Genomic DNA, 26,402 nt, shown 5'->3' with positions numbered 1-26,402 from the left:
CTTTATCTCTCCAAAATAACTTCCAGACTTTGATAATCCTTTAGAAATGCCCTTTTACTTTTTGAATCTGATTTTATCCAATGCTCTGCTGAAACCCAGAACCTGCCAAGGTTTTATGTGCTTCCTGAAGAAATGTGATTTATGTCTCAGGGCTAAAGTAAGGAATAGTTTGTTCTAGGGGGAAAACCCAAAACCTTCAATTTTGTCTTTCCCCTGATCTTACTTTAACAATTGTTCTTATTGATACTTTGCCACCTGTATTCCTGACCAGAATTTCTCTACATCCTCTCACTACTACAGGGGGCTTTTTAAATTTAACTTTGCATGCTAAAATTTGTAAAATAAAATTTGGCACTCTCCTATGTTAACAATCTATTGTTATTTTCATTACTTGTTCATCCTGATGTGCATATTTTTGTGTCTTTCCTAATTCTCATCTATATACAGGCTGGGTGAAAAAACCAGGTTGACAAACCTGCCAATTTGAAGGAAAAAAAAGAAGGCATTCCTGGTATTTATGGGACAACTCTGCCAATGAGCACCTTCTCTCACCAGGTACATCAATCTCTTATTAAATGAATCTATTCTTGTATGTGGAACCCATTCTATATCATATCTACTGTTTAATAATAAATGGATAGTTTGTCATATAATTAGAGCTATAGAAAGTTGTTTCAGAGCATATGGGAGCAGGAACGTGTCACCTGCTATCTGCAAGCCCTCAAAGCAATTGTACTTTTTCCTAGGACCTGCATGCACAGAAAGCAAACCCCCCCCCCCAAAAAAAAAAATCAAGAAAAAAGATGGTGCTGCCTAATGAACCGGCACTGTAGTGGTCGCGTGCAAATTACGCAATCTAGCGGCTGCTACAAGTCCAGAGTCTGGTAGAAACCCACCACTTATGTGCAGACTGGCCTACCGCTCACCCAGGCCAGTTTCCCACTCACACCCCTTCAGTGAACTGCCAAGCCGCAAAAAGGGGGGGGACCCATGTATTAACACCAATCACAATTGAACAAAGTCACAACTGAATACTTTGCTATAGTGCATGCACTGTAATACTGTGCTTAATACAACCATGCACATTGGTTAGGTTCTGAAGATTTGGGCATTCTTTTTAAAGAAAACTCCCCCCCCCTCCCGGTACGTGTGTCATATGTTGACTATTTTATAGCAAAATAAATCAAATGCAAAAAATAAAATGAAGATTAAGATTGAAAAAAATATTTTGTCAAATTCATAAGAGTAAATCAAATTCCTAAGAATAAGGCAAATACATTTATATGCTGTATTTCATGTAACTTTTGATTACATGCACCTATATTATCACATATTTGATTTCTCCTATTTAGAGAATTACCTATATGTAATTAGACTGGGAAATAAAAAAAATAAAAGAAAATCCAGAATAGGGCCATGCCATGGTGAACCATTTCCATATTCTTGCCCCCACTCAAAGGATTTGTCTGCATATTGAGTCAAACTCTATTTAAGGGAAATTTAAGATGATATACTGGTAATTAGGTTGGGTTATCTACATGTTCTAAAATAATGTAGTTATTTTACTTTCCTAAAATGCAGTCTCGAATTGACTATTTAATGCTTTTCAGACTGCATCACAGCTATTGTAGCAATGTTTAATTTATAAGAGTAATAAACTCCAGGATAACTCTGGATGGCATACGGTAACACAATTATTACCAAAATAATACGTACAAGTAAAAATGTATAGTTCATTTATATGCAGTTAACGAAACTAACATGAGTTTAATTACAGGAATCACATATCTATGGTCTGGAAACTAACTGTTCGCCTGAAAAGAAATTTCATGCACCAGAAGGTAAGCTTGCCACAGGAGGTGCATTCAAGCGCAGATAAACTTTATGTTAAGAAATTAAAAAAAAACAATTTATAAAAATAAAGATAACTTTTGCTCTTTTGCAGGTACATTTACAAGCACATTTTACAAGGTAAGGACAAAAATTACTAAACTCCTTTAATAATTTCATGGCAGCCTATGCTAAATTGACATCGTTTTTACTTCAAAGGAAGTATTTATCACAGTTTGCTGCATAAAAATCAATTTCCAGAAGCACACACACAGATAACTGATTCAGGTGGATTGATTAACTTCTTTATGGAAGTAATAGATGTACAGTTCCATAAGTACCGTAGATTATTTCTTCTAGTAAATACAAGCAGGAGAGTTAGTTTCATTTCAGCAGTTTCTAGTTCAGAGTTCAGAGAGAGACAGCGTGCAGAGTAGTCCGAGAATACAGAGTGGATTGAGCTACGCCCAGCCTTAAGCTTAAATTTCAATTTTGATTCTGAGGCCTACTTCCTCTTATTGTATCCTAAGAGCCATATGTCAATTCTTCCTTTCAGTAAATCTAATATTTTATTGCTTCTTTTGTCTTTTTGAGCCCAACTATTTTAAAGTCTGGAAAATTCCGAAGAGATAGAGTGAGGATGGAAACAGACAGTAGATACTAAGAGTTCAATATATTTTAAGCCTTTCTGTGCCTCTCCCCAGTGAAGGGCTACCAAAAATTTTACTACCACACTGTGGCCGTGGCTTATACAGGACGCCCTGCATTTTCTTTCAACATCTTTCAGTGCAAATTGGGTGCTCTGGGGTGGAGTTCCATTTTTGCTATCCCACTATGTTTCCCCCCCCCTCCATCCAGGCAGTAGCCCACCCCTGCCCCTCCCCACAATCCTGTTTGAAATTTTGTAAGCCGCCTTGGGTCTACAGAGAAGGGCAGCATAGAAATCCAAACAAATAAATTTAGAGCAAAGGGAAGAGGAAAGACTGAAACTTATTTTCATCATAATTTCTTGCCATCTGGCAAGGAATCATATTGGACACCAAATCTAAATAATAAATAAATAAATAAATAAATAAATAAAAACATTCTGTGGTTGGAACCTTCTGCTTTAGAGATAGAATTACTGTACTTTAGTATTGGTGGTAAGGTTATGTTGAAATAGCTTAACAGTAAATAGGCAATAATTGTAGTTTGCATGTAAGTGCAACGATTTCAGCAACAATGCTGAACCATACAAATATTGTCTTGTTTCTTCATTTATATTTTATTTTATTGAATGTAGAACAGCTTTAATCATTAAACTGGTCTCTGAATGCCACCAACGAATACTTAGGACTTTTCACTGAGTATTTTTCTTAGACCTAACTGTCATCTTTGGAGGGCTCTGATCTTGCTGGCCTCTTAAGCCTGAAAAAATCTGGTTATGGGCCTAGGCTTGGGATCTTGAGTGTGTGAAGGACCCATCTCCTGTTGATTATGATACCTTCCTTGGCTTCTGCATATTTTAGTTTTTGTTTCGTATTTGGAATTATTTTTAACTTATTGTAATATTGTTCGCCTCCTGGGTCACTTGTTGAGATGAGAATGTACAGATTGTTCAAACAAACAAACAAACAAACAAACAAACAAACAAACAAACAAACAAACAAACAAGGAATATTTTATTTATTCGTGTTTACCATAAATATATATCTCCAACTTATCTCCCCAGGAGAAGTGGGGAACTTGAAACCGTAATTTATTTATTTATTAGATTTGTATGCCGCCCCTCTCCGTAGATTCGGGGTGGCTCACAGCAATAATAAAACAATGTACAACAAATCTAATATTTAAAAGTAACTAAAAACCCTTTATTTAAAAAAGCAAGACATACACACAAACATACCATGCATAAACTATATAGGCCTGGAGGAGATGACTCAATTCCCACATGCCTGATGGCAGAGGTGGGTTTTAAGGAGTTTACGAAAGGCAAGGAGGGTGGGGGCAATCCTAATCTCAGGGGGAGCTGGTTCCAGAGAGTCAGGGCCACCACAGAGAAGGCTCTTCCCCTGGGTCCCGCCAGACAACATTGTTTAGTCGACGGGACCCAGAAAAGGCCAACTATGTGGGACCTAACTGGTCGCTGGGATTCGTGCGGCAGAAGGCGGTCCCGGAGATATTCTGGTCCGATGCCATGAAGGGCTTTATATACTAGGCCGAAGCCCATTTTGTAGCCACTGGCAGAGGCAGCATTTAGCCGGTTCAGTCCAGTTCGTCTGAACTGATAGCAGAAATCGCAGGTGGGCCCGCCCACTACCCCGGCTCTATGCTATCCTATTTGTCCATGTTTTTGAGCCTGAGCGCATGCACGGAAGGTTCACATGCCAGTAAAGTACATGCGCAGGAGGCCATGTGCATGTGCGTAGGGCGTGCACACTCACATTTGCGAACCGGTAGGAAGGTAAGTGAAAACCATCCCTGACCACCGGAGCTTTCTCTGACTACCATTGTTGAAAATTAATGGCAATTTTATGCTATTCTGACTCAAGAAACACAGAATAGAACTAGTATAAGCCTTAAAAATAGGTTTAATCTGGCTTTAAAAAAAGAAGGAATGTTTGAAAACCTTTCACCCAAAACTGGGAGAACAAATGGGATATCCTTGTCTCACCTCTATTATATCATGTCTATATCATAAATATTGTTGTGATGTCAACTGTGATCCTTACCCATTTATCATATAAACCAGGCTTGTCAAAGTTGACCCCCTTTTTTAGAGATTTCCAGCAACCCACAACGTAAATGAAATCATAAAATAATTAGAAAATAAAACAGCAGAGAAAAAAGCAATTGAATAACCAAAATCTTAAAATAATGATTTTTAAAAAATAGGATTGTTTGCCTAAAGTCCTCCTAAACTTAAGGCCTTTATCCCCTTCTGAAAAACTACTAGAGAGGAAGTGGGATGAAATCTCTTGATATTTATACTTCCTCTTTGATTCTTATGTGTGTTTCCATTTTGTCTATCATCTGCCTTAAGTCTTTCCAGAAAGACTTATTGATTCTGGAATTACATAAAATCATTTGTAAAAAGATATACTGTATTTTCTAAAAGGAAAACTACCTTGGATTTCTCAAATTACCCTAAGGGAAAATGAGAGAGAAAAACTTTGAGAAGCCTTGATTTCCCCCCCCAAGTACAGTGATACCTTGTCTTACAAACTTAATTGGTTCCGGGCGTGGTTCTTAAGGTGAAAAGTTTGTAAGACGAAACAATGTTTCCCATAGGAATCAATGGAAAAGCGATTAATGCGCGCAAGCCCAAAATTCACCCCTTTTGCCAGCTGAAGCGCCTGTTTTTGCGCTGCTGGGATTCCCCTGAGGCTCCCCTCCATGGGAAACCCCACCTCCGGATTTCTGTGTTTTTGCGATGCTGCAGGGGAATCCCAGCATCGCAAAAACGAGCGCTTCGCTGGCAATGGAAGTCCGGAGGTGGGGTTTCCCAGCGAAGGGAGCATCAGTGAAATTGCAGCATCGCAAAAACACCAAAGTCCTCGAAACCCCACCTCCGGACCTCTGTGTTTTTGCGATGCTGCGATTTCACTGAGGCTCCCCTCACTGGGAAACCCCACCTCCGGATTTCCGTTGCCAGCGAAGTGCCCGTTTTTGCGCTGCTGGGATTCCCCTGCAGCATCACAAAAACACGGAAGTCCAGAGGTGGGGTTTCCCATGGAGGGGAGCTTCAGGGGAATCCCAGCAGCGCAAAAACAGGTGCTTCACTGGCATCGGAAGTCTGGAGGCGGGGCATCCCAGCGGCGGCGGCGGATTTGTAAGGTGAAAGTAGTTTGTAAAAAGAGGCAAAAAAATCTTAAACCCCGGGTTTGTATCTCGAAAAGTTTGTAAGACAAGGTATCACTGAAATTGTACAATGTTTAAGTGTGAGTTGCATATCTGTGGAATTTCTCAGTCCAACATGTGAAATAGGGTATAGGCTTGAGATGAAACACATAACTCAAAATAGCCATTGAATTTTATAATGCATGTTTTGTTTGATAAATGTTACAGTGACTCTGTTCTTTTTATAGGACCACTATAAAGTTGCAATTGAACAGTTGACAGCTTTTAACACGTCAAAAAATGCTAGGACAACACAGGTAGTATAAGTTTGCAAAACTCTTTTCATAATATAATTGACTTATGCTTAAATGTCAACGATTTTTCCTGTATACTAATTGTATTTTTGTTTTAACCATTTTACATTTTTCAGCTGAATTCCAATAGCAACAAACAAGGGCAATTCCATTCCTGGACCAGTATACCTAATCAAGGCAATATTTCTGTCAACAGGTAAAAAAAATGCTCTTTTTGGAAAAAGAAATTAAACAGTGTCGGTTGGTGGGGCCCAGGGGAAGAGCCTTCTCTGTGGTGGCCCCGACCCTCTGGAACCAACTCCCCCCAGAGATTAGAATAGCCCCCACCCTCTTTGCCTTTCGTAAGCTCCTCAAAACCCACCTCTGCCATCAGGTATGGGGGAATTAAGATAATCTTTCCCCGTAGGCTTCTACAATTTATGCATGGTATGTTTGTATGTATGATTGGTTTTATAACAAGGGTTTTTAGCTGTTGTAGTATTGGATTTTTACATTCTGTTTTTTTTCACTGTTGTTAGCCGCCGACGGAGAGGGGCGGCATACAAATCCAATCAATCAATCAATAACAATGCAATGCAAAGCAATGCAATGCAATGCAATGCAATTCAATGCAATAAGAGCACAAGCACTCCAGGTCCTCATTAATGAACTGCCAAGCATTGAATTCATTTTAAAACACTCTTAGGAAATTATTTTTCTGGGTGGATTAGTACAGTGATGGTGACACCAAGTGCCCGCACTGGAACACACATGTATGTGTGCGCACGCCCTGAAGACCGGCTAGTTGGTGCCTGTATGCCTGGGTTTTGGGCGTTTTCTGGCCGTTTTCAGGCTGTTTTGGAGGCCATGTTTTGGGCCATTTTTGCCCCCCAAGCCCTTAAAATAAGCCCTAGTTAAGCCACCACCCACTCTGTTCCACCTGGTTGCATGAAGTGAGGTGAGGCGCATGGATAAAAATCAAGCTAGGGTGGGGATGGGGGGGTGGACTTGCCCTATGTGCCCTGCAACTGCTTCACTTACTGTTGCTTTCAGACCTGGATATTCTTACAAATGAGCATGACATTTTGCTGATAAGATTCACTCAAATTTGCCAAGTTATGATTTTTTATGGGTGGGGGGTCTAGTGTGGTGACTGGGAGAGTTGAGAGTTCTTCTGATTTGTGAACTCTGAGAAAATAGCTGCGGTGCCACATATTTTTAATCATTTGTGTGCTTGATTGTTGCCCCTTGTGGCAAAAAATTAATAGACAAGTGTGAACTCTTATTTCAGAGTATTCTGTGTATCATTTCAGGGGCAACTAGCTTTCCATACAGATTTTGTGATCCCTTTTCATAAAGAGGATTGTGTAAGCGTAATTTCAGCTTTTTATCTTAAAAAGCTCTTAAGGTCTTAAGCATAAAACGTATCAGGAAAGACTTAATGAACTCAATCTGTATAGTCTGGAGGACAGAAGGAAAAGGGGGGACATTTAAATATGTTAAAGGGTTAAATAAGGTCCAGGAGGGAAGTGTGTTTAATAGGAAAGTGAATACAAGAACAAGGGGACACAATCTGAAGTTAGTTGGGGGAAAGATCAAAAGCAACATGAGAAAATATTATTTTACTGAAAGAGTAGTAGATCCTTGGAACAAACTTCCAGCAGACGTGGTAGATAAATCCACAGTAACTGAATTTAAACATGCCTGGGATAAACATATATCCATCCTAAGATAAAATACAGAAAATAGTATAAGGGCAGACTAGATGGACCATGAGGTCTTTTTCTGCCGCCAGACTTCTAAGTTTCTATGTTTATTTTCTTTTCAGAGACTTCAATAAACCTGATGCAGAATTGCCGTCTGGTAACAGTGACGGTCTTATAACTTTAGGCACTTCTAATCCAGCGTCACATTCTTTTACAAAGAGATATCGCCCTGTTTCTTATCCAGAAGCTAAGAAGACTGTGTTAGAAAAAAACTGCAGAAAAGATGATGGAGAATCATTCAAAAAAACCAATGAAGTTACCACTTCAGATTCCTACCTTGCTACGGATAGTAGTAGTGATGACATACATTCAGCAAGTAAATGGAAATGGAAAAAAAGAAATGTTCACGCAGAACACAAGCATTCAGTAGAAGAAAAGGAAATGATTGAGAGTGAGAAAAGAAATACAGCTTTGCTGAATTATTTCAAAAATCTAAATGTTAACATGAAGACAGACCCTTTCTTGGATCAAGACGATGCTTTCTCTTTGCTTGAAAATGACAAGTTTCCATATCCTGATTTTCTTCCTTCACCCTATAACAATTTGGATTTAAAAAAATTGTCCTTATCCAAATCTGACAGTTGGAAATCATCTATAAACCCACCACTTAATGACTCACTTGATAAAATTGTCTCGCGTCTTGTAGAAATGGAAAGGTTACAGCACATAACTATCGTAAGGGAAAAGAGAAAAGAGACTGTTTCTGCAGTTGCGGCTGCTAGTAGTCGTGCGGTTTCTGCCAAAGAATTACACCAATCAAAACCACCAAGGCCAGTTGATTGCTTGTGTTGCCTGTTTAGGCCAGAAAGAGACGTTATAAAATGCACTTGTCAACTCTGTCACGGTCACAAAAATTCTGCAACCTTTATACGTTCATCATCAAAGCCCTCATAAGCATCATGCAAAAACTTTACTGCATCAGGATTTTCATGTGTGTGCGGGGGACTTTTTAAAAGGAATTTGCAGCAAATGCAGGATGATGGTAGATGAATAGGAATGAGGTGTCTAGGATATGGAACAGAAATATTTGTGTAGCAATAAGATTTAGTTGCTTATTTCTTCCATAAGATTATGTTTTTGATGAGCTTAAACTGGCATTAAAATGTTTGCATGGATACAATGATAGATATTGTTAGAGACAGGTCTGGCAAAGCTTTCCTGGGCATTACTGTGTTGGACTACTCTACGAATCTAGAATCACAGCCCATCTGAAAGGTGTGTATTGCAGCTTGGTGATCGCCTCATTCTGTTTCAAAAATGGAATAAAATTGAAGAGTAAAAAAATTGCTATATTTGAGGAAAAGAGCTATTGTTTTACTGACAAAATAGTGTTATTCCTTTTTAAGATTCACTTACAACCAGTGTATTAACTCTTAAAATTATTGAGTCTCAGTAGTGCTTATATCTGTATTTTACTTTTTATTTTATTTTATTCGACTTCTATGCCGCCCAATCCCGAAGGAGTCAGTATAAATACAAAAACAATAAAGAAGAAATCGAATATAAAATAAAAAACAATAAAACCCTAATTAAAAACCCATTATAGAATAGTGACCCTTAAGTGACACTGAACCTGCTTTGAGTTCAGAGAGAACTCAGGAATGCTTAAAAAGCACCTGCAAATGCTCAACTTAGCAAGATTGTTTAGTAAAGTTACAACAGCACTGAAAGAAATGACTTATGACTGTTTTTCAGTTACAACTTTTGCGGCACCCCAATGACCTCATGATCAAAATTCAGATACTTAGCAACTGGTTCATATTTATGACAGTTGCTGTGTCCTAAGGCCATGTGATCCCCCTTTTTGATCTTCTAATAAGCAAAGTCAATGGGGAAGGCAGATTCACTTAACCAGGTTACTAACTAATCAAATGCAATGATTTGCTTTCTGGCAAGAAAGTTCGTAAAATGGGGCAAAAGTCACTTAACAAATGTCTCACTTAGCAACGTAATTTTTGGGCTTAATTGTGGTCGTAGGTCAAGGACTCCATGCAGGGCCTCTATACACTTTTTCCAGTGACTGCCATGACTGGTACGCTCCCTGGAAGGCGTCTTTGGGGACCTCTCGCAAGGTCTTCGTCACGGCTGATTGGATCTCTTCTATGGACGAAAAACAGGGCTGCTTTACTCTGAGGGAACAAAAAGAAGTCTGCTGGGGCGACGTCAGGACTATAGGGGGGTGGGGTGGGGCAGCGGTAGCCCGTTGTGGCAAGGTGCGTTTTTCATCCATTCAAGAGATCCAATCAGCCGTGATGAAGACCTTGCAAGAGGTCCCTGAAGACGCCTTCTGGGGTGCGTACCGGTTATGGCAGAGTCGCTGGAAAAAATATGTAGAGGCCCAAGGACAGTACTTTGAAGAATTTTAAATGTTTGTGCAAATCTGTTCAATACATTACTTTTTTTAAAAATAATTGTATTACTTTTGGAATGCACCCTGTAGTCCTGGCTGCGGTTGTAACTTCATAAGGGGTGATGGTCTTACCTGATACGCTCCTTCTCAGGAAGGTGGATATAGCATCCAGGAATGGGTTAACTCCATCTACTCCCTGATTGGACTGAGTCTGTCAAAGTTGTTTAGATCATGCCCTTGGTGTTATCCTAGGCAGCTTTTAGATGAAGGAACGAAGCGACAGACTCTTGCATGGCTCAATGAACCAATCCTCCAATAGGTTTACAAGTAGATAGTCAATCGTCCAAGAAGTCCGCAAGCAGACAGTTTAGAGTCAAATAGAAATAGGGTGGGCTGGATGCTATATCCACCTTCCTGAGGAACGTATCAGGTAAGACTAATGCCCCTTCTCCAGAGGTGCATATAGCATCCAGGAATGGGACATACCAAAGCTGGCTGTCCGTCCAGGAGGGTTCAGACTGGCTGCTAAGTCTCATTTCTGATCACCTGGTGTAACACCCATCAAAGGACATCTCTATTGAGGCATACATGTCCATTTTGTACAACCACACAAATGGAGAAGGGGATGACCAGGTGGCCACCTGGCCAACCACCTGTATCCTCCTCCTTTCCTGCCCTTCTTGTCTGCAGAGCTGGAGGACTTAGGCTCTCTAGATGCCATTGTCGCATGGCATATCTGATACTTCGGATGATGCCAAGATGCAACTATCAACATTGTTAACCTCTGCCCATGTTGGTAGGATATATTGAGAACTGTTTATAAATTTCTGAAGGGCCATCTCATAAAAATTCAACCAAAAATACCTCCCAACTATTTTTAAGCAGTTTTTCTATATTTTGCATTCAAACCGAGTATCAGAAAAAATGTTAAAGCTTATAGCACATTTAATACATTGTAGTGATGTTCACATTTCATGAATTGGAACTCAGTACTAGATAGTGCTATCATGCTTTAAAAAATTATTCAGAAGAGATGCTTGAAAAGACAAATTCACCTTAAAATGCTTGCATCCTTTACCAAGCTTCTTTGAAATTTTGAGGTTATTCGATACCAGAGTCACATCTTTGTTTCTACTGAGGTTTGCTATCTATATAAAAATTTAATTTTATATAAGACTGACCTTCAAGCAGATTTTTCTTCAGGTACTTAGTAGAACTTACATATAAATGACAGTTAACAGTCTTGAGTGTTCCCAGTATTTGGATTTGCAGCTCCCAAATTTTCCAACCAATAGGTCTGAAATCCCATGCAGTATATTATTTTATATTCCTTGTGCCCCCCACCATGAACCTCTGACTAAAAGATACGATACAAACATAATAAATACTGGAAGAGCAGATTAAAGAATAGTGAGCTGGAGAAAACTGCCATATTTTTGGAGTACCTATAAGACTCACCTAGATTTTAGAGGTGGAAAACACGGGGGAAAAGTATTCTGAACCAAATGGTGTAGTAATACATTATTTAATAAAATACCAGGATAGCAGAATACTTTTTACAAACATGTATACTTTTTACAAACTTCAAACTTGCCAACTTTAAGACTTGTGGACTTCAGCTCCCAGAATTCTTCCTCCAGACATGCAAGCTCAGGGATGGGAGTTGAAGTCCATAAGTCTTAAACCTTCCAAATTTGAATACCCATGCACCCCTAATTTCTAAACCGGGGGTCTTCAAACTTGACAGTTTTAAGACTAGTGGACTTCACCTCCCAGAATTCCTCCTCCAGTCATGCTAGACAGGGTAATTAGAAGGCAAAAACAGTGCAATTTTTGAAAAATATACGGGCAAAATTGGGTGGGCAAAGGCTCTGGGAAGCCCGCAGGGAGCTTCTGGGTACTGGCAAGAATGGCCCCATTTTTATGAAAAACAGCCCATTTTTCCACAAAAATTGAGGCATTTTTTTAAATTTAATTTTTTTAAATAAGGGTTTTTAAAATTATTTTAAATATTAGATTTGTTACATGTTGTTTCATTATTGTTGTTAGCCACCCCGAGTCTACGGAGAGAGGCGGCATACAAATCTAATAAATAAATAAATAAATTTTTGCCTTCCCCCAGTCCCCAGAAGCTTTCTGCATGCTCCCCAGACCCTTTGCCAACCCCATTTTCCCAAGAAAACAGGCAAAAATGGCCTGTTTTTCCAAAAACAAGGACATTTTTGCCATCCCCCAGCACCCAAGAGCTCTCTGCAGGCGGGGAAGCGGGGCTTCAGGACAAGAAAAAAAATGACTGCATTTGGTGTATAAGATGCACTGACATTTCCACATACTTGGGGGGGGGGGGTGTATCTTATACTCCGAAAAATACAGTAGTATGTAAAAAGTACCTCAATTTTCTCACTGGGGAGTGGAAGAGCAACCACCAGAGAAACAGCAAATGAATAATGTGACCTTTTTCTGTTTACAATCTATTAATAAATTGGTTCTGTATTACCAGTGTGCTGGCACATAGTGTTACTGAATTACTACCTATTATTACAATATGGAATAAATAAAGAAACTGAAAAATAAGCTTTATCAGAGGCAATGTTAAAAATAGAAAATGAAGCTTTATTGAAGAAAATTTCTGTTTCAGGCTGATTCAAAACTCTGTGTTACAGCTTGTCAATTTCAGTGGCAAAACCATTATCATCCTGAATTTTCAGACTGGTTCAGCTTCTTGAACTCACATCAAGCCATGTAAATTTGTCACAAATTTTCCACTTACCCTATATAGGAAGGGAAACATATTATTAGCAGAGTATTCAATATCATTTACCAAAATTGTTCCTAAACATTTTTTTGTGTTATAGCAATCTATGCAGTAGCACAAAACACAATGAGCAGAATAAAGCATACAGTACTTAAAATATATATTTCTAACTCTGAAATACTGTTACAAAAGTTAGGAATTTTAAACATCACTTCTGCTTCTTCATAACCCCCCTTTGAGGATCTTTTGTTAAACTTAGATTGGCCACCATATGAAACCACCTTGTTCATAATATCTAATAGGGTTGCTAGATAAGGTAAAAACTACCAGTACAGTATGGATTGGATTAATTAGATTGCATAGTTTAACCAAACCAGAATTCAGATGGCTTTTTTTATACAGACATCCAGATTCACATACTGTGTTGCTTAAAACAATGCAAATGGGCTGAATAATTTATGTCACTTTAACCGAGTGGCAGAGTATTAATAATTGGCAGCCCATATATAATATAATATCTCTATGACTATACTATTATAAAGTCTTCAGCAGTTATGTCAGCAACCCTATAACAGCATTTAATTACACTCTGAAGGTGTGCATGGAGGCTCTTATAATGGATTTAAAATATAATTAGTTGCCTATCTCAGTTTTACTACAATAATAATTTTATCATCCAGAAATGAAACAAATATATATTTTATAAAGAAAACCAAAACCAAAAAACATCACCACAAGAGTACTATGCTAAGAACTGCCGGCATGAGAAACTGTAAATGAAGTCTAGAGCTGTGAGCTGTGAACAAAAAATTCTTTTCTTAAAAAAAAGAGACATAATGTTTTGCATATCTTTTAGAGAACAGAAACCTTTGTTCATGTCTTCTGGTTGCCATCGTCTTCATTTGAACGGCATCTATAACACAAAGAATAAGTAAACAAGCAACTTTGTTTTTTCTTAGGAAAGTTTAAAATTTTTGTAGCCACAAGTGTGGGCGGGGGTGGGGTGGGGAGGTTGTAGCTTCTACTGGAATTGTCATGACTTATTTGGAAGCAGGGACATGAAAAAATGATGAAGACCATCACATTCTATGACGTGTCATATTGCCACTAGATGTGCAAGGGAGGCTGATAGCACTGTGAAAACAGCATGTCCCTTTACTGTGTGTGCAAAAGACTATCAAGTAATATATATCTTCCTTTCAGTGAAGTTGCTTTCTGTTTCCTGCACAAACAAGAAACATTTTAAATAAGTTGACAATCACATTTACTACTTTTTAAGTAACATTAGAGAGACAGCGTAGAGCAGAATTTTCAAACTTGGCACATTTAAGACTTGTGGGCTTCAACTCCCAGAATTCTCCAGCCAGCATAAGTCCACAAGTCTTAAAGTTGCTAAGTTTGGGGGCTCCTGGCGTAGAGGTTCAAAATGGATATTATCAACTATTGTTGTTGTCTGCTATTCCATTATAGTAGGGAACAACTCCTAGGAAGCATCCCATTAGCAAACAATAGGTTTGGCTGCACCAAATATGGCTTTGTTTTAAGTACATGCCTTTGTGGATTTTAAAAATCCTTATAAACTTCAGACTTTAAAAAAAATCATCCAAGTTTTAGCTAGGCAACATACACGAATCATCTGTTGTGTGAACTGCTTTTAATAAAAAAAAAATTGGGCTGGCAAACAATTGATTCAACTGGGTATCTTCATGATGAACAAACTATTTTTAAAGTTGTTGCTAAATGTTTATCTACACATGCTGTCAGAAATAACCTTGTTAGGAAGGTGAAGATGGTGTCTCAGCAAACCAGACCCCCTGGAGTAGGCGTTGAGTGGCCTGTGACTTGCTTTCCTTTGTCTCTCTCAGCACCATCAAAAAGGAAAAGTAAGAAAAACAGCACAAACATTAGTTAAAACCTGCATCTAATTCAATAACCTACAGGAATAAATTTCTTAACAATGAAAGCAGAGAATATCTGCAGGGGGCTTGGGACAATATTTACATTAAATTGTCAATAATTAATCTAAAAGTTCATGGGATCACATCTTTTAGCAATTGTTTTAATTAAAGGATTACTAAAAAGGAAAGTTCTTACGGTTTACCTGAGTCGGCAACGCCGGAGACAAAAATCTTTTAAAAAGGGCTACCAATGCCTTGTTCACAAAAGACTTTATTATCTAATGATGCATACCGAAAACATACAGAAATCTGCATGGTCCACTTTACATGCAGCAGAACAATCTTCACTTTACAATAAGTGAATGTCAACTATTTTATGCAAGAGACAACACTTTAAAGTCACATTTCTTAAAGTTTCATTTACAAAAGAAATAAAAGGTAAAGAAGCAATTACCGCTTTTAAAAAGCAGCTGCTTTGTTCAAGAGTGGAAGGTTATGCCTGTATTGAAAGACAACATGATCACAAATAATGAAAACAATGAACAAATGAAAACACCTTTAGCATAAAGCAGTACATTTTCAAATGACATACAAATAGCTAAAAAAATTGTGGTGCTTTCTATCTGGCCAAGAGGAGATAAGGACTTCTGGAACCAGAGCTTAGCATTTGCTGTTAGTAAATGAAAATGACTTAAGTACTGGTTTTATGCCATCGTGAACTGTATTTAACAAAAGGTATAAAGTCTATGTAGCAAGTTGATATTTTTAAAAAAGTAATATAAACAGTACACTGAAGGCGCTCTCTCCATCAAGTGCACATTCCTCCACTTTTTTTCTTTGAATGTGATGATCAAACACAAGCTGGAATTATGCCACAGTTGTAATGCCATAAAATTATATATATATATATTTATATATATTTATATATAGGTATATCTCCTTTATAAAACATGCAGGGAATTCTGCTACAGAGTGACCGATTCTCGTTTTTCAATTGATCCAGTACAATTAACATCTTAAACACCAGTGATGTTGATGGTTTAGCTTACCTTCAGTGTACTGAAAGTTGTACGCAACCTGCTTTAAAAGAGGAGACCATCCCTGTGGGCAGGCTCAAGAAGGAACAGACCCCTTTCGGCACTGACTACACCAAGGGCATGCTGCTGTGGCCTGCACGCACACACCTAGGAAAATGTAATATAAACAGCATTTATGCTGGCCATTTTTCAGAGACAAAAAATGAAGCCAAATTTCCTAAAAACCAAAATCAACCACCCAGTCTTACTGATATTTCATCACAGATTTTTTTTCATATATATATATAGTCCATGTGCGCATGTGTGTATTATTTGAGAGGAACTGCAACCATATATTTTAGCACTGTACTCCTGTGCAGTCTTGGCAATTAAAATAATTCTACAGTGAAAAAATCTTCACATGAGAGACAAACAGATTTACTCTAACATTTCTAAACGAAATAATCCGCCTTTGTGTTAATTGAAATATATCATTCTTCCTGAATTTTGCAGGGGAATTATTTATATGTTATATGTACATTTATAAATTGCAGTGAAACTTCATCAGTCTTTGTATATTAACTATTCAAACCCTTTGAATATCTTCACTGGATTTAAATTTTCTCCTGGATGAAGGCATGCTGTAGGGCCTGGTTGATACTAATCCGTTTAGCTGGATCTAACATGAGGATCTGGTCCAACAAGTCCTTCAACTGGTGAACCTTTTTGCGCTGATCTTCAGGGAGGCGTTGGCACCCAATTAAATCTGCAAGCAGGTCCTTGGTTGGATTAATGGTACTCATCACAGTCACTTTTTCCTATCAAGACAAGGGCATCCAGCATTTATTTTCAAGGTAAGAGTAAAATTACCAACAATATGAAATGGCCAGTCCAATTAAGAGATTACACATTATGCAATTGAAATTTGGCTTTTGAAAGCAAAACATATCCCTCAAATAATAACTGTACCATGGACCTAGCGTTGTCAATTGGAAGAACAGGAAGGAGAAAACAAAACTTCCACAGTATTAGAACTACAGGTAGTTCTCAACTTCCAACAGTTCATTTAGTGACCACTTGAAATTACAAGACATAGAAACATAGAAGTCTGACGGCAGAAAAAGACCTCCTGGTCCATCTAGTCTGCCCTTATAATATTTTCTGTATTTTATCTTAGGATGGATATATGTTTATCCCAGGCATGTTTAAAGACTTTAATAATGTAACTTTTTCCCCCTTGGATGTTAATGTTTTCAGAGTATAACTGGAATTTCAGGAATGGAACCGCAATTTAACTTAAAGTATGTTTCTTTGTAGCTTAGGGCAGTGATGGTGAACCTTTTTCGGTTCGCGTGCCAAAAGGTGTGTGTGTGTGTGCTAGCATGCATGCACGTGCCCACAACTCTTCCCTCCCCCCGCATATGCACCCGTGTTGCCTCCCACACATGTGCAAATGCCTTTCTGAAGCCTGGAAGGCAGTAGTGGGTTCCTACTAGAGTGGTCCAGATTTCCACATCAGTAGAAACCCACTGATTCAATTTTGGGTGATTTTTCCCCTGCATCTCCGTGTCAGAAGCAGCCCTCCAGTCCGCCCTCATCTTAATGTCTTCATCCAAAGAACAGTTGAGAAGCTCCTTCTCAGGAGATGTTGGGGAAAAAAATCACTGAAAATTGCATCAGTGGGTTCCTACCGGTGACATACTATGAACCACACCGGTAGGAACCCACCATTGCTGGTAGGTGGGGAAAAAAATGCCCGAATGGGCACACTGGAAATGCTTTTTTCCGAACTTCTGATATGTCCATTGGGGGATTTTTTTTGCCTCGAGTCTTCAGGGAAGCTTCCCTGAAGTGTCCGGAGAATAAAACAGCCTTTCCCAAGGCCGAAAATCAGCTGGTGCGCTGGAGCTGAAACATGGAAAATATCACATGTCCTCCCATATGGCTCCACATGTCACCTGTGGCATGTGCGCCATATGTTCGCCATCACGGGCCTAAGGTCATAACTACTTGTTTCTCATGTCTGGGTTAAAAAACCTAGATCTTTAAGAATAATAGCATGAAGGGGACAGAAGGATCTTTTATAAATAAATGCAACCAAACCAAATGTTTTGGTCAGCTCAGGTTTACCCTCCTCATAACATACTGAGACCCGCCCCGAGTCTTCGGAGAAGGGCGACATACAAATCTAAATATTATTATTAATTAATAATTATTATTATTAATAATAATAATAGTAATAATAATAATAATAGTAGTAATAATAGTAATAGTAATAATAATAGTAATAGTAGTAATAATAATAATAATAATAATAATAATAATAATAATAATTTGAATTCTTTACCATATCTCACAATTTTCTGTAAACCAGACTCTTATTTGTGGAACATTACACATTACACCTGCATGCAAAATTTTAATTAAGGATGCCACAGAAAGCAATCTTGCTTATTCTATTACTTACCCTTTCTGTTACTTTATCTACCTCTATGTACATAAAGTTGAGGTTTTGATCGAAGTGCTGATCTTTGAACACTCCTTTTCGGATCATCTGGAAAGAACAGCAATAAAACATGTAAAAAGTGCAGCTTTTAAGTGTTTACCCTAAAAAAGGTAAACCTATTTATTTCATGACTAGTGAACACAAAAATGAACTTTGATACTTTTTCTTAAATTGGAGGAAACTTTCAATCATTCTGTTATACACTATAAGTTTAACTACAGAAAACTGAAAAAAGTCTACCCCACCCTTCCACAAAGTATTGGACATTTCAAGGGGGGAAATACCTCATTTTACTGATTTTTATAAGAATTTCATTTATTTACCTTGTTTGGCATCTTTCCTTTGAGGTCCATAGCAAGTTTCAACATATGATTATTGGTTTTCCCAGCAAATAATATTTTCCCAGTGTAAAGTTCATACAATGTACAGCCTACAGACCACATATCTATACCGTAGTCATAGATTTTGCCTATAACTGAAGGAGAACAATTTTAGATTACAGGCTATTTGGTCATATTAAACTGCAATAAATATAATTACTTTTTCTAGAAACAGTCTGGGAGAAAAGAGAATGAATTATAACGTTTAGAGTATTTCTGTATGTCATCAACTGAGATAAATGTCTATGCCACTAACTGTAATTTTCCTCTTGTTTCTTCCTTATTTTGTCAATTACAAATAACTGATGGAAATACTATCTTCTGTGTCATATTATACTGTTTCAAATGTATGTTTCTGACTTCCATTCAATCCAAAAAAGTAGGTTGAGTAAGAATAAGTTAACACATGTTCAAAATCCCATGTTAAATTCATTTGTCAGGCAGATACTCAGATGCAGGGGCTTCTCCAGTGAACAGAAAGAAGGACCAAAAAGGATAGATGAATCAAATTGTAAGGAGAGAATCAACTAAGAGGAAAAAAAGATTGGGAAGAGCAAACTAGGGATCCTAGAAAAAGGCAAAAGTAGTGACATAGTTCTAAAGAAGGGAGAGGACTTAAAGAAATTAGAGGTTCAATCCTCAAACCATGGTATTTTTTTAAAGTGGTCCCTACCTTCCATTCAGCTGCAATTTAAGCTTCATATTCCAATTTCTATGGACATTGTCATATTAATTAACAATTATATATATCAGATATCACACCAAAGGATGATATCAATCACAAAACAAGCTAAACTAATGTTTATTAATAATTTTAACATAAATTCAGAGTAGATTAACTTACTAATTTCAGGAGCACGGTAAAAACGACTAACAAGATATGGAGTGATATCATTGTCAGCAACATGTGAAGCTGATCCAAAGTCACAAAGTTTTAAAATCGTTTTTGATTCATTCACCTAAAAGAAGCAAAAATAATAATTATGGATAAAAGTAATAAGTGGCACAACTGCATGTGTGCGTGCACACACACATACACTTTCAATAGAAATCTCTCTTTTTTTGGAAATTTATTATATACACAACACATGCTAATCATTACATTTAAATAATCTGCTATAGGCTATTAAGAAACAGAGTAGTGGACACAATACCCTTTGGTCTATAATCCAGGTGGTTACTTTCATATTAATTAATAATAATAATTTAATAATTTATTATTTGTATGCCGCCCCTCTCCAGAGACTCGGAGCGCCTTACAACAATATACAAATCCAATATTTAAAAAGAAACAAAACATTTAAAAAGCCCATCATTAAGAACCATTCAATACAATCATACCATTCATAAAACTATATGTGCTCAGGGCATCTCAGTTACCCCATGCCTGACAACAAAGGTGATCTTAAGTAACTTCTATTCTAAGCAAAAATATCAAAATATTGAGAAGTTGACTATGGAAGTTGCTATGTATTGATCTTCTTTGTGAAGGTGCTACATTTCCCAATAAAGAATTTGTAGCAACATTGTCGAAAACAACTGGAATTTATGCACTTGATAATTCAATTAAAAAATGAAATCACAATAATCCAAAGAATAAGCCATTCCCATTTTTCCACTTAGGTATACAATAGGCAAAATACTCTTCTACATATTATTTGAACAACGTTTTGCACTTTCAATAGAAATCCCTGTTTGCCCAGAGCGAACAGAATGTTTTCCTTTCTCTGGGCGCTAGGAGAGGGAATAAACCACTTTGCTGAGGTGACTCCCTCGCACTGCCTCCCATACACACGGCGCAAGTTTGCCTCTTGGAGCATCTGGGGGTGCTTTGCGCCGGCCGGATCAACTCGGCTTCAGTCAAACCGAGGAGTCACCATAGTGAAGGAAAAGAGCCGGCTACAAAGTGAGCGAGAGGAGAGAGAAGCCCTTCAGCATGGGAAGGAAGACGAAGCAGGTAGCAGCAGTGAAAGGAGCGGGAGGTTCACCCCTCTTGCCTGCCTGAGTTTCGCTCTCTGGCGCAGTGTATGGGAGGCAGTGTCACACCGGGTGTATGACAGGCACGTGCTCCTCCTCGCTGCCTCAGAGTCCCTCTTTTTCTTTTTTAAAGGCTTAAAGTTTTGGATTTTTTTTTATTCCCCTCACCTCACCTTCTTCCTTGGGCAGCAACTGTCCTTCTCCTCCTCCCACCCAAATTCCGAGCTTTTATTTCTTTACTAATGGGTTTGCCTGCATTATTTACTTTTACATTGATTCCTATGGGAAAAATTGCTTCTACTTACAAACTTTTCTACTTAAGAACCTGGTCATGGAACGAATTAAGTTCTTAAGTAGAGGTACACCTGTACTATATTACTTTTGTCTCTTTCAAAGAAACTGCCATAGAACTATAACTGAGATTACCTACCAAAATGTTATCTGGTTTGATATCAGCATGTAAAATGTTGCATCTTTTCAGAAGTTTCAGGGCCAGGAATAACTGCTGACTATATGATCGCACAGCCTTTATATGGAGACCAACATCTTTCCCATATTTCTTTAGAACTTCTCGTAAATTCATACTAAATTGAGAGGTAGAAAGAGGAATTAGTATTTATTAAAATCATAATATAGTGGATTTATAAATATTTTGCATGAGCAGAAAAACAGTGATTTCTCAAGGTGTTTCCTTGAATTACTTTCCTTCCTTTTTTAAATAAAATGGTAACAAAAGAAAGAATGCAGTTATGAAACATTTGCCTTCCATACAGTTATTATAAAATTTCAATTCTTGCAAACTCTATACAGTGGAACCCCGACATAAGAGCTGCTCTACTTAAGAGCAACTCGAGATAAGAGCTGGGAGGGGAGAGATATTTTTGTTCTACTTACAAGCCCAAATTCGAGATACAAGCGCCAAGGAGCTGTCTCCTGAAGCCAAACGCTAACTTCCGCGTTCGGCTTCAGGAGACAGCTGCGAAGCGGCGCGCGTGTTTTAAAAGGTTGCAGCCGGCCTGGGGGGCTCGGGGGGGTGCTTGCAGCTTTCTTTCTTGCTCTTTTTCTTTCTCTTTTACCTTCCCTTCCTCTATTTCTTCTTTTCTTTCTCCTTCCCACCTTCTTCCCTCCCTCCCTCCTTTCCCTCATTCCTCTCTTACTCTCCCCTTTCATAAGTTTCCTTGCTTCCTTCCTCTGTTCCTGTCCCTTCCCCCTTTCTTTCTTTCTTGCTCTTTTTCTTTCTCTCTTTTACCTTCCCTTCCTCTATTTCTTCTTTTCTTTCTCCTTCCCACCTTCTTCCCTCCCTCCCTCCCTTCACTCATTCCTCTCTTACTCTCCCCTTTCATAAGTTTCCTTGCTTCCTTCCTCTGTTCCTGTCCCTTCCCTCTTTCCTTCCTTCCTTCCCACCCTCCGTCCATTCATTCACCCATTCCTCTCTTGATCGCTTAAAGCCGGTCCCTGGTGCAAAAAGGGTTGGGGACCTCTGTCCTACAGGATTGGGTGGCAGAGAAGTTGAACATATGTAAATTTAAAAGTTTAAGAAAGTTTACAAGTTAAGTGAAAGAAACTTCATTATTCATTTATATGTACATGTACATTTCTTCATTAAAAACATGTCTTTCTGCATAATTTAGACTAACTTTGTGAGTTTTTTGAGGGCTGGAACCAATTAAAATTATTTACATTAATTCCTATGGGGAAAAGTCGTTCGAGATAAGAGCTGCTCGACTTAAGAGCCCAGGTCCGGAACGAATTAAACTCGTATCTCGAGGTACCACTGTATAGTAGAGATTTGAATGAACGGTTAAGTTTCTTTTGTTTCAAGCTCACAACAAGCATAATCTTCTACAGGGAATCGAGTTATAATTTGGTTAATTTAGCAACTGTCTGAAGTTATGACACACCTCCAAAGGCTACTTATGACTTGGTTCCAAAATTATGATTTTTGCCCCTACAACTTGGGCACCAGACAACTGGCTCAATTATATCATAACTTGAGGACTCTCTGCATTGGAACATTATCCACTGGCTATTACTTGATGAAACAAAATTCAAGAGTTCAAATGTTATATTCTGCATCCAGACATCACAAAAATCTTTTGAGAATTTCAGACATAGATAGAAGAAATGAGAGCAAACTATTTGTCCTTTTATTTCTCCTCCCCAGGGCCACATGTGTAGAAATGATGACAATTCTTCCAGATTATTTGTGACAAATGCAAAAACTGCCCAATGGCTTGTTTTTAATCATAATTGAGAAACACATGGAGGTTTACAATTCTGAATGTATCCTGAAAATATAAATACCTAGGGGAGACATATGCAGAAACCATGCTCAATAAACCTATACAAAACTAATAATTAAATTTCCAGTTTTAGATTCATGCCAAAGCACAACATTTGTTAATAGAGAAGCCAGATTCACTTGTTACTAATTTAACTGCAGTGATTCACTTAACAACTATGAAAAGGTTGTAAAATGGGGCAAACCTTACTTAATAAATTTCTCACTTAGCAATATAAAGTTGGGACTCAATTGTGGTTGTAAGTCTAGGACTATCTATATTGAAAAGGATGGTCATATTTATTTATTTTTCCACTTTATTTTCCTAAGAGAAAGACTTTTCTCCCATTTGCTTCAAACTTTCAGGAAATTTTTCATCTCTAGTTCTGCTTTATCTTCCTCATGCAATTACTCATTGCATGCTGTTCTCCAAGGTCATTTAATCCACAAGAAGATCTTGTGATAGGCATTATGGAGTGTAATAAATGAATGGCTCCTACGTGAGATGGCCGGATGTATAAATGTGATAGATGGATGCTTTATCTTCTTTGAAATTAGAAAAAAAAATTAATATGCAAAATTCAATTTTACAAGAATCTGCAGAATATTTTAAACATCACTTAGTATATATATTTAAAATGTTTATATAGTATTTTTATTGTTCAAATTACTTGCAAAGGACTATTGGAATGAGCAGGTGTGTTAAGTTCATTAACTGGATTTGTATAAAAACCAAGCAGGTAAGCAAAAATTGTGAAAACTTATTTGCATTAATTTACAGTATAGATGTTCCTTAGCAATTGTAGAGTGATATTTTTCAATGCCCACTTAAAATAAAACTGACAGAAATTTGATCCTAGGAAAATAAATTATCCTTTCAAGCTGACAAATGTCTACAATATTTGCACAGAAAAGAAAGGATTTTATGTTAAGTTTTTCAAATGCACATTAAAACATTTATATCTTTCACTTACTGATTTTATACTGTTTCTTCTCTGACAGAATTCACTAATTTGATACTTTATTTTTCAATCAAGAATTATAAGTTATAGCTATTAGATAAAAATTACTAACATGAAAGAATTGTCTTAAATTTGCTGATTGGAACAGGGAAGTGGAGACCAGCGCATGTGTACCTTTAAACTGTGAATACATGAACAGATTTATATTAACGCTCAAATATGTTCATTAAATATGAAAATTATAACAATGTAAAACTTAATAAATCAGTATGTTATTATAAAACCTATTTTTAAATGGGCTTAAATTTACTTTTTGATACGTACCTCAGAGGTTCAAATACTAGACAAAGGTGCTGCTTATGGTAAAAATGTCGGAACAAACGTAGACAATGAAATTTGTCATCAGGGTCTGCATCATTGAGCTTCTTCAAAAATTCCAGTTCTTTTAAACCAGTTTTTTGCCTGAAAAAAATTGTAATTTATTACAGTAGCAGAACACAAAAAAACAAACTCCTCTTTCACTTATATTCAATCATGTAATTTTCAATGTTAATTTTCCATTAACATTTCAAAAAGATTCAAATGTAAAGTCCATATCCATTCAAAATGTTTTCTGTTGCTGTGAGCCGCCCCGAGTCTGCGGAGAGGGGCGGCATACAAATTTAATTAATAAATAAATAAATAAATAAAATCAGATCAATTAATAAATATGCCAATTCTGGGCACATAGGTGGGGGGTTTGTTTACATCCTGAAACCTCTCTACCTCCCTCCCATCCCTCCCATACAAAATGCATGGACAAGAACTATGATAAATAGAATTTTGATTCTTATATATTGCTATCCTATAAAATGTAGCAAAATCTGAGGATATGTAAAATGTTTAGGCATATATTATTTCAAGCACAAAAACGTCCGAGAGGAAAAATGCATTGCACATTTTTTTGGTCCATAAAACAGAATAGGACTGCTTTATTCTGGGTGTCTTTGAGAACAGGCTGCTCCCATAGAGGGGGCAGTGTGATTAAGTGGAAGGGAAAAGAAAGATTAAGAGAGCTGGTTGCAATTGAGAGGTGACAGAGGAGGGAGGAAAGAAGTGGCAAAAGGTTAAGGGTAGGAAAGCCAATGATATATGCCATGTTTGGAATCTGCTCTTTACTGAGGACAGCACTAGGGGGGCAATAGCTATGCGAGTGCAGGGAAAGAAGACATTGGAAGGTAAAGGAAACAGACCAGTGAGATCTGGCAGGTTAGAAGCTGCTGAGGGTAGCATGGGAGATGTGTACTAGTGTTGCACTACTTGCCCTGCATAGGTAAGCCAGGATTCCATTACAACTTGCTCTGGAAAAAAAAAAGCCTAAAACTCAACATGTTTTCAATTTGCCAAAGGGCAATTGACCCAATATGGCTCAATCAAGCTTCTAGGAGTGATGGTTTATTGCAGGCTTGGAACAAAATATAATTTCTGTCCTGTGCACACCTGTAGTAACATCTTACTTCTGTTGCATTTTGAAATCAGTTGTTTCTGGCTTAAATACTAAAGAGAGATAAGAGAGCTGAGAAAAGTTCCCTTTAAATGCCATTTAAATATATAAAGAAAATTAAAGTTTACGAAACAGACAACATTTCAATTTTTCCTATAACATGTGGCTAAATCACTATTTAGTGAATAAATGAAATGTCAGAAATATTTAGACAAGGCCAAATAATTCTCATTTTCCCACATACTATTTGTTAAATTATGGGAAACACTTTATTTAAATATATTATCCATTTAAACATTATATCGTATGTTTTCTAGTGACTAAAACCACTGAAGTTTATTAATTTCAGTTAATTATACATGATTGATAAATGTGACACTTTAAATAAATAAATTCGGATGATCAAGACTTCTTTTGAATTTGTTATTTGCTACTATTATTGAATGGCTCAATACAATCAAAAGCATTTGAACTTTCCCACTTACATAAGTTCATTGTTTCTGATTATCTTCACAGCCACTTCTTGGTTAGCTCTCGCCATATCTCTGGCTCTAACCACATTACTGAAAACTCCTTGGCCAGTGTAACCATACACATTGTAACGTTTATCTAGTACTTCACCTATGTTAACACCTGGAAGAGGGAATAGAAAAGAAAAACATGTAAGATGCCCTGCATATTCAAAACAAAGCACAAGAACATTGGTGAGAACATTAGTACATATAAATTAGTTATGTATAGTGAAGATACTTTCATAATAAAACACATTAATTTAGCAATTTTATTCAACAGATAACACAAAAGAAATTTAGCGACTGTACTCACGATAATATCCTTCAGCATCTGTCCAGTTATCCCTGAGATTTGGATTTTCTTTGAAGTCTTTTCCAAAGCCAGCAGCTCTAAGACGTGCACTCTAAAATAAAGATATATTTTAAGCTTTTTCATCATATTTATTTATTTGTTTATTTGATGTCTATGCTGCCCAGTCCCGAAGAACTCATTTTAAATATCTGAATTAGATAGGTAGGTAGGTAGATAAAAACATACATTAATTAATTGTACCCTTGTGATAAGTAATATTAA

At 37.4% G+C, this 26,402-nt stretch overlaps 2 protein-coding genes across 3 annotated transcripts in view; one reads left to right on the top strand and one right to left on the bottom strand.

Annotated features, from left to right (window-relative positions):
- Positions 1-447: 447 nt before the first annotated feature.
- Positions 448-8,995, top strand: FAM217A (family with sequence similarity 217 member A). Its single transcript, XM_070749106.1, has 6 exons — positions 448-555; positions 1,778-1,841; positions 1,946-1,971; positions 5,898-5,966; positions 6,080-6,159; positions 7,771-8,995. The coding sequence occupies exons 1-6, from the start codon at positions 535-537 to the stop codon at positions 8,600-8,602; spliced, it is 1,092 nt and encodes a 363-aa protein (XP_070605207.1). The 5' UTR covers positions 448-534; the 3' UTR covers positions 8,603-8,995.
- Positions 8,996-12,650: 3,655 nt separating this feature from the next.
- The window catches only part of PRP4K (pre-mRNA processing factor kinase PRP4K), a 31,332-nt gene continuing 17,580 nt past the window's right edge, over positions 12,651-26,402 (bottom strand). The window contains exons 8-18 of one of the 2 annotated variants that reach the window (XM_070747184.1): positions 26,142-26,232; positions 25,802-25,949; positions 24,158-24,295; positions 21,021-21,174; positions 19,458-19,572; positions 18,557-18,708; positions 18,195-18,281; positions 15,761-16,545; positions 14,585-15,210; positions 13,681-13,726; positions 12,651-12,829 (exon numbers count right to left, since the gene is read on the bottom strand). In XM_070747184.1, the coding sequence (XP_070603285.1) occupies positions 16,342-16,545; positions 18,195-18,281; positions 18,557-18,708; positions 19,458-19,572; positions 21,021-21,174; positions 24,158-24,295; positions 25,802-25,949; positions 26,142-26,232 (1,089 nt within the window). In that variant the 3' untranslated portion in view covers positions 12,651-12,829; positions 13,681-13,726; positions 14,585-15,210; positions 15,761-16,341. Of the gene's footprint in view, positions 12,830-13,680; positions 13,727-14,584; positions 15,211-15,760; positions 16,546-18,194; positions 18,282-18,556; positions 18,709-19,457; positions 19,573-21,020; positions 21,175-24,157; positions 24,296-25,801; positions 25,950-26,141; positions 26,233-26,402 lie in introns of those variants that run through there. The other variant, XM_070747185.1, reaches the window with a different exon arrangement.

This window comes from Erythrolamprus reginae, chromosome 3, assembly GCF_031021105.1.
Source record: "Erythrolamprus reginae isolate rEryReg1 chromosome 3, rEryReg1.hap1, whole genome shotgun sequence".
Lineage (NCBI taxonomy): Eukaryota > Metazoa > Chordata > Lepidosauria > Squamata > Dipsadidae > Erythrolamprus > Erythrolamprus reginae.
The sequence above is the reverse complement of the archived record's forward strand: the minus strand, read 5'-3'. Positions and strand labels throughout refer to the sequence as shown.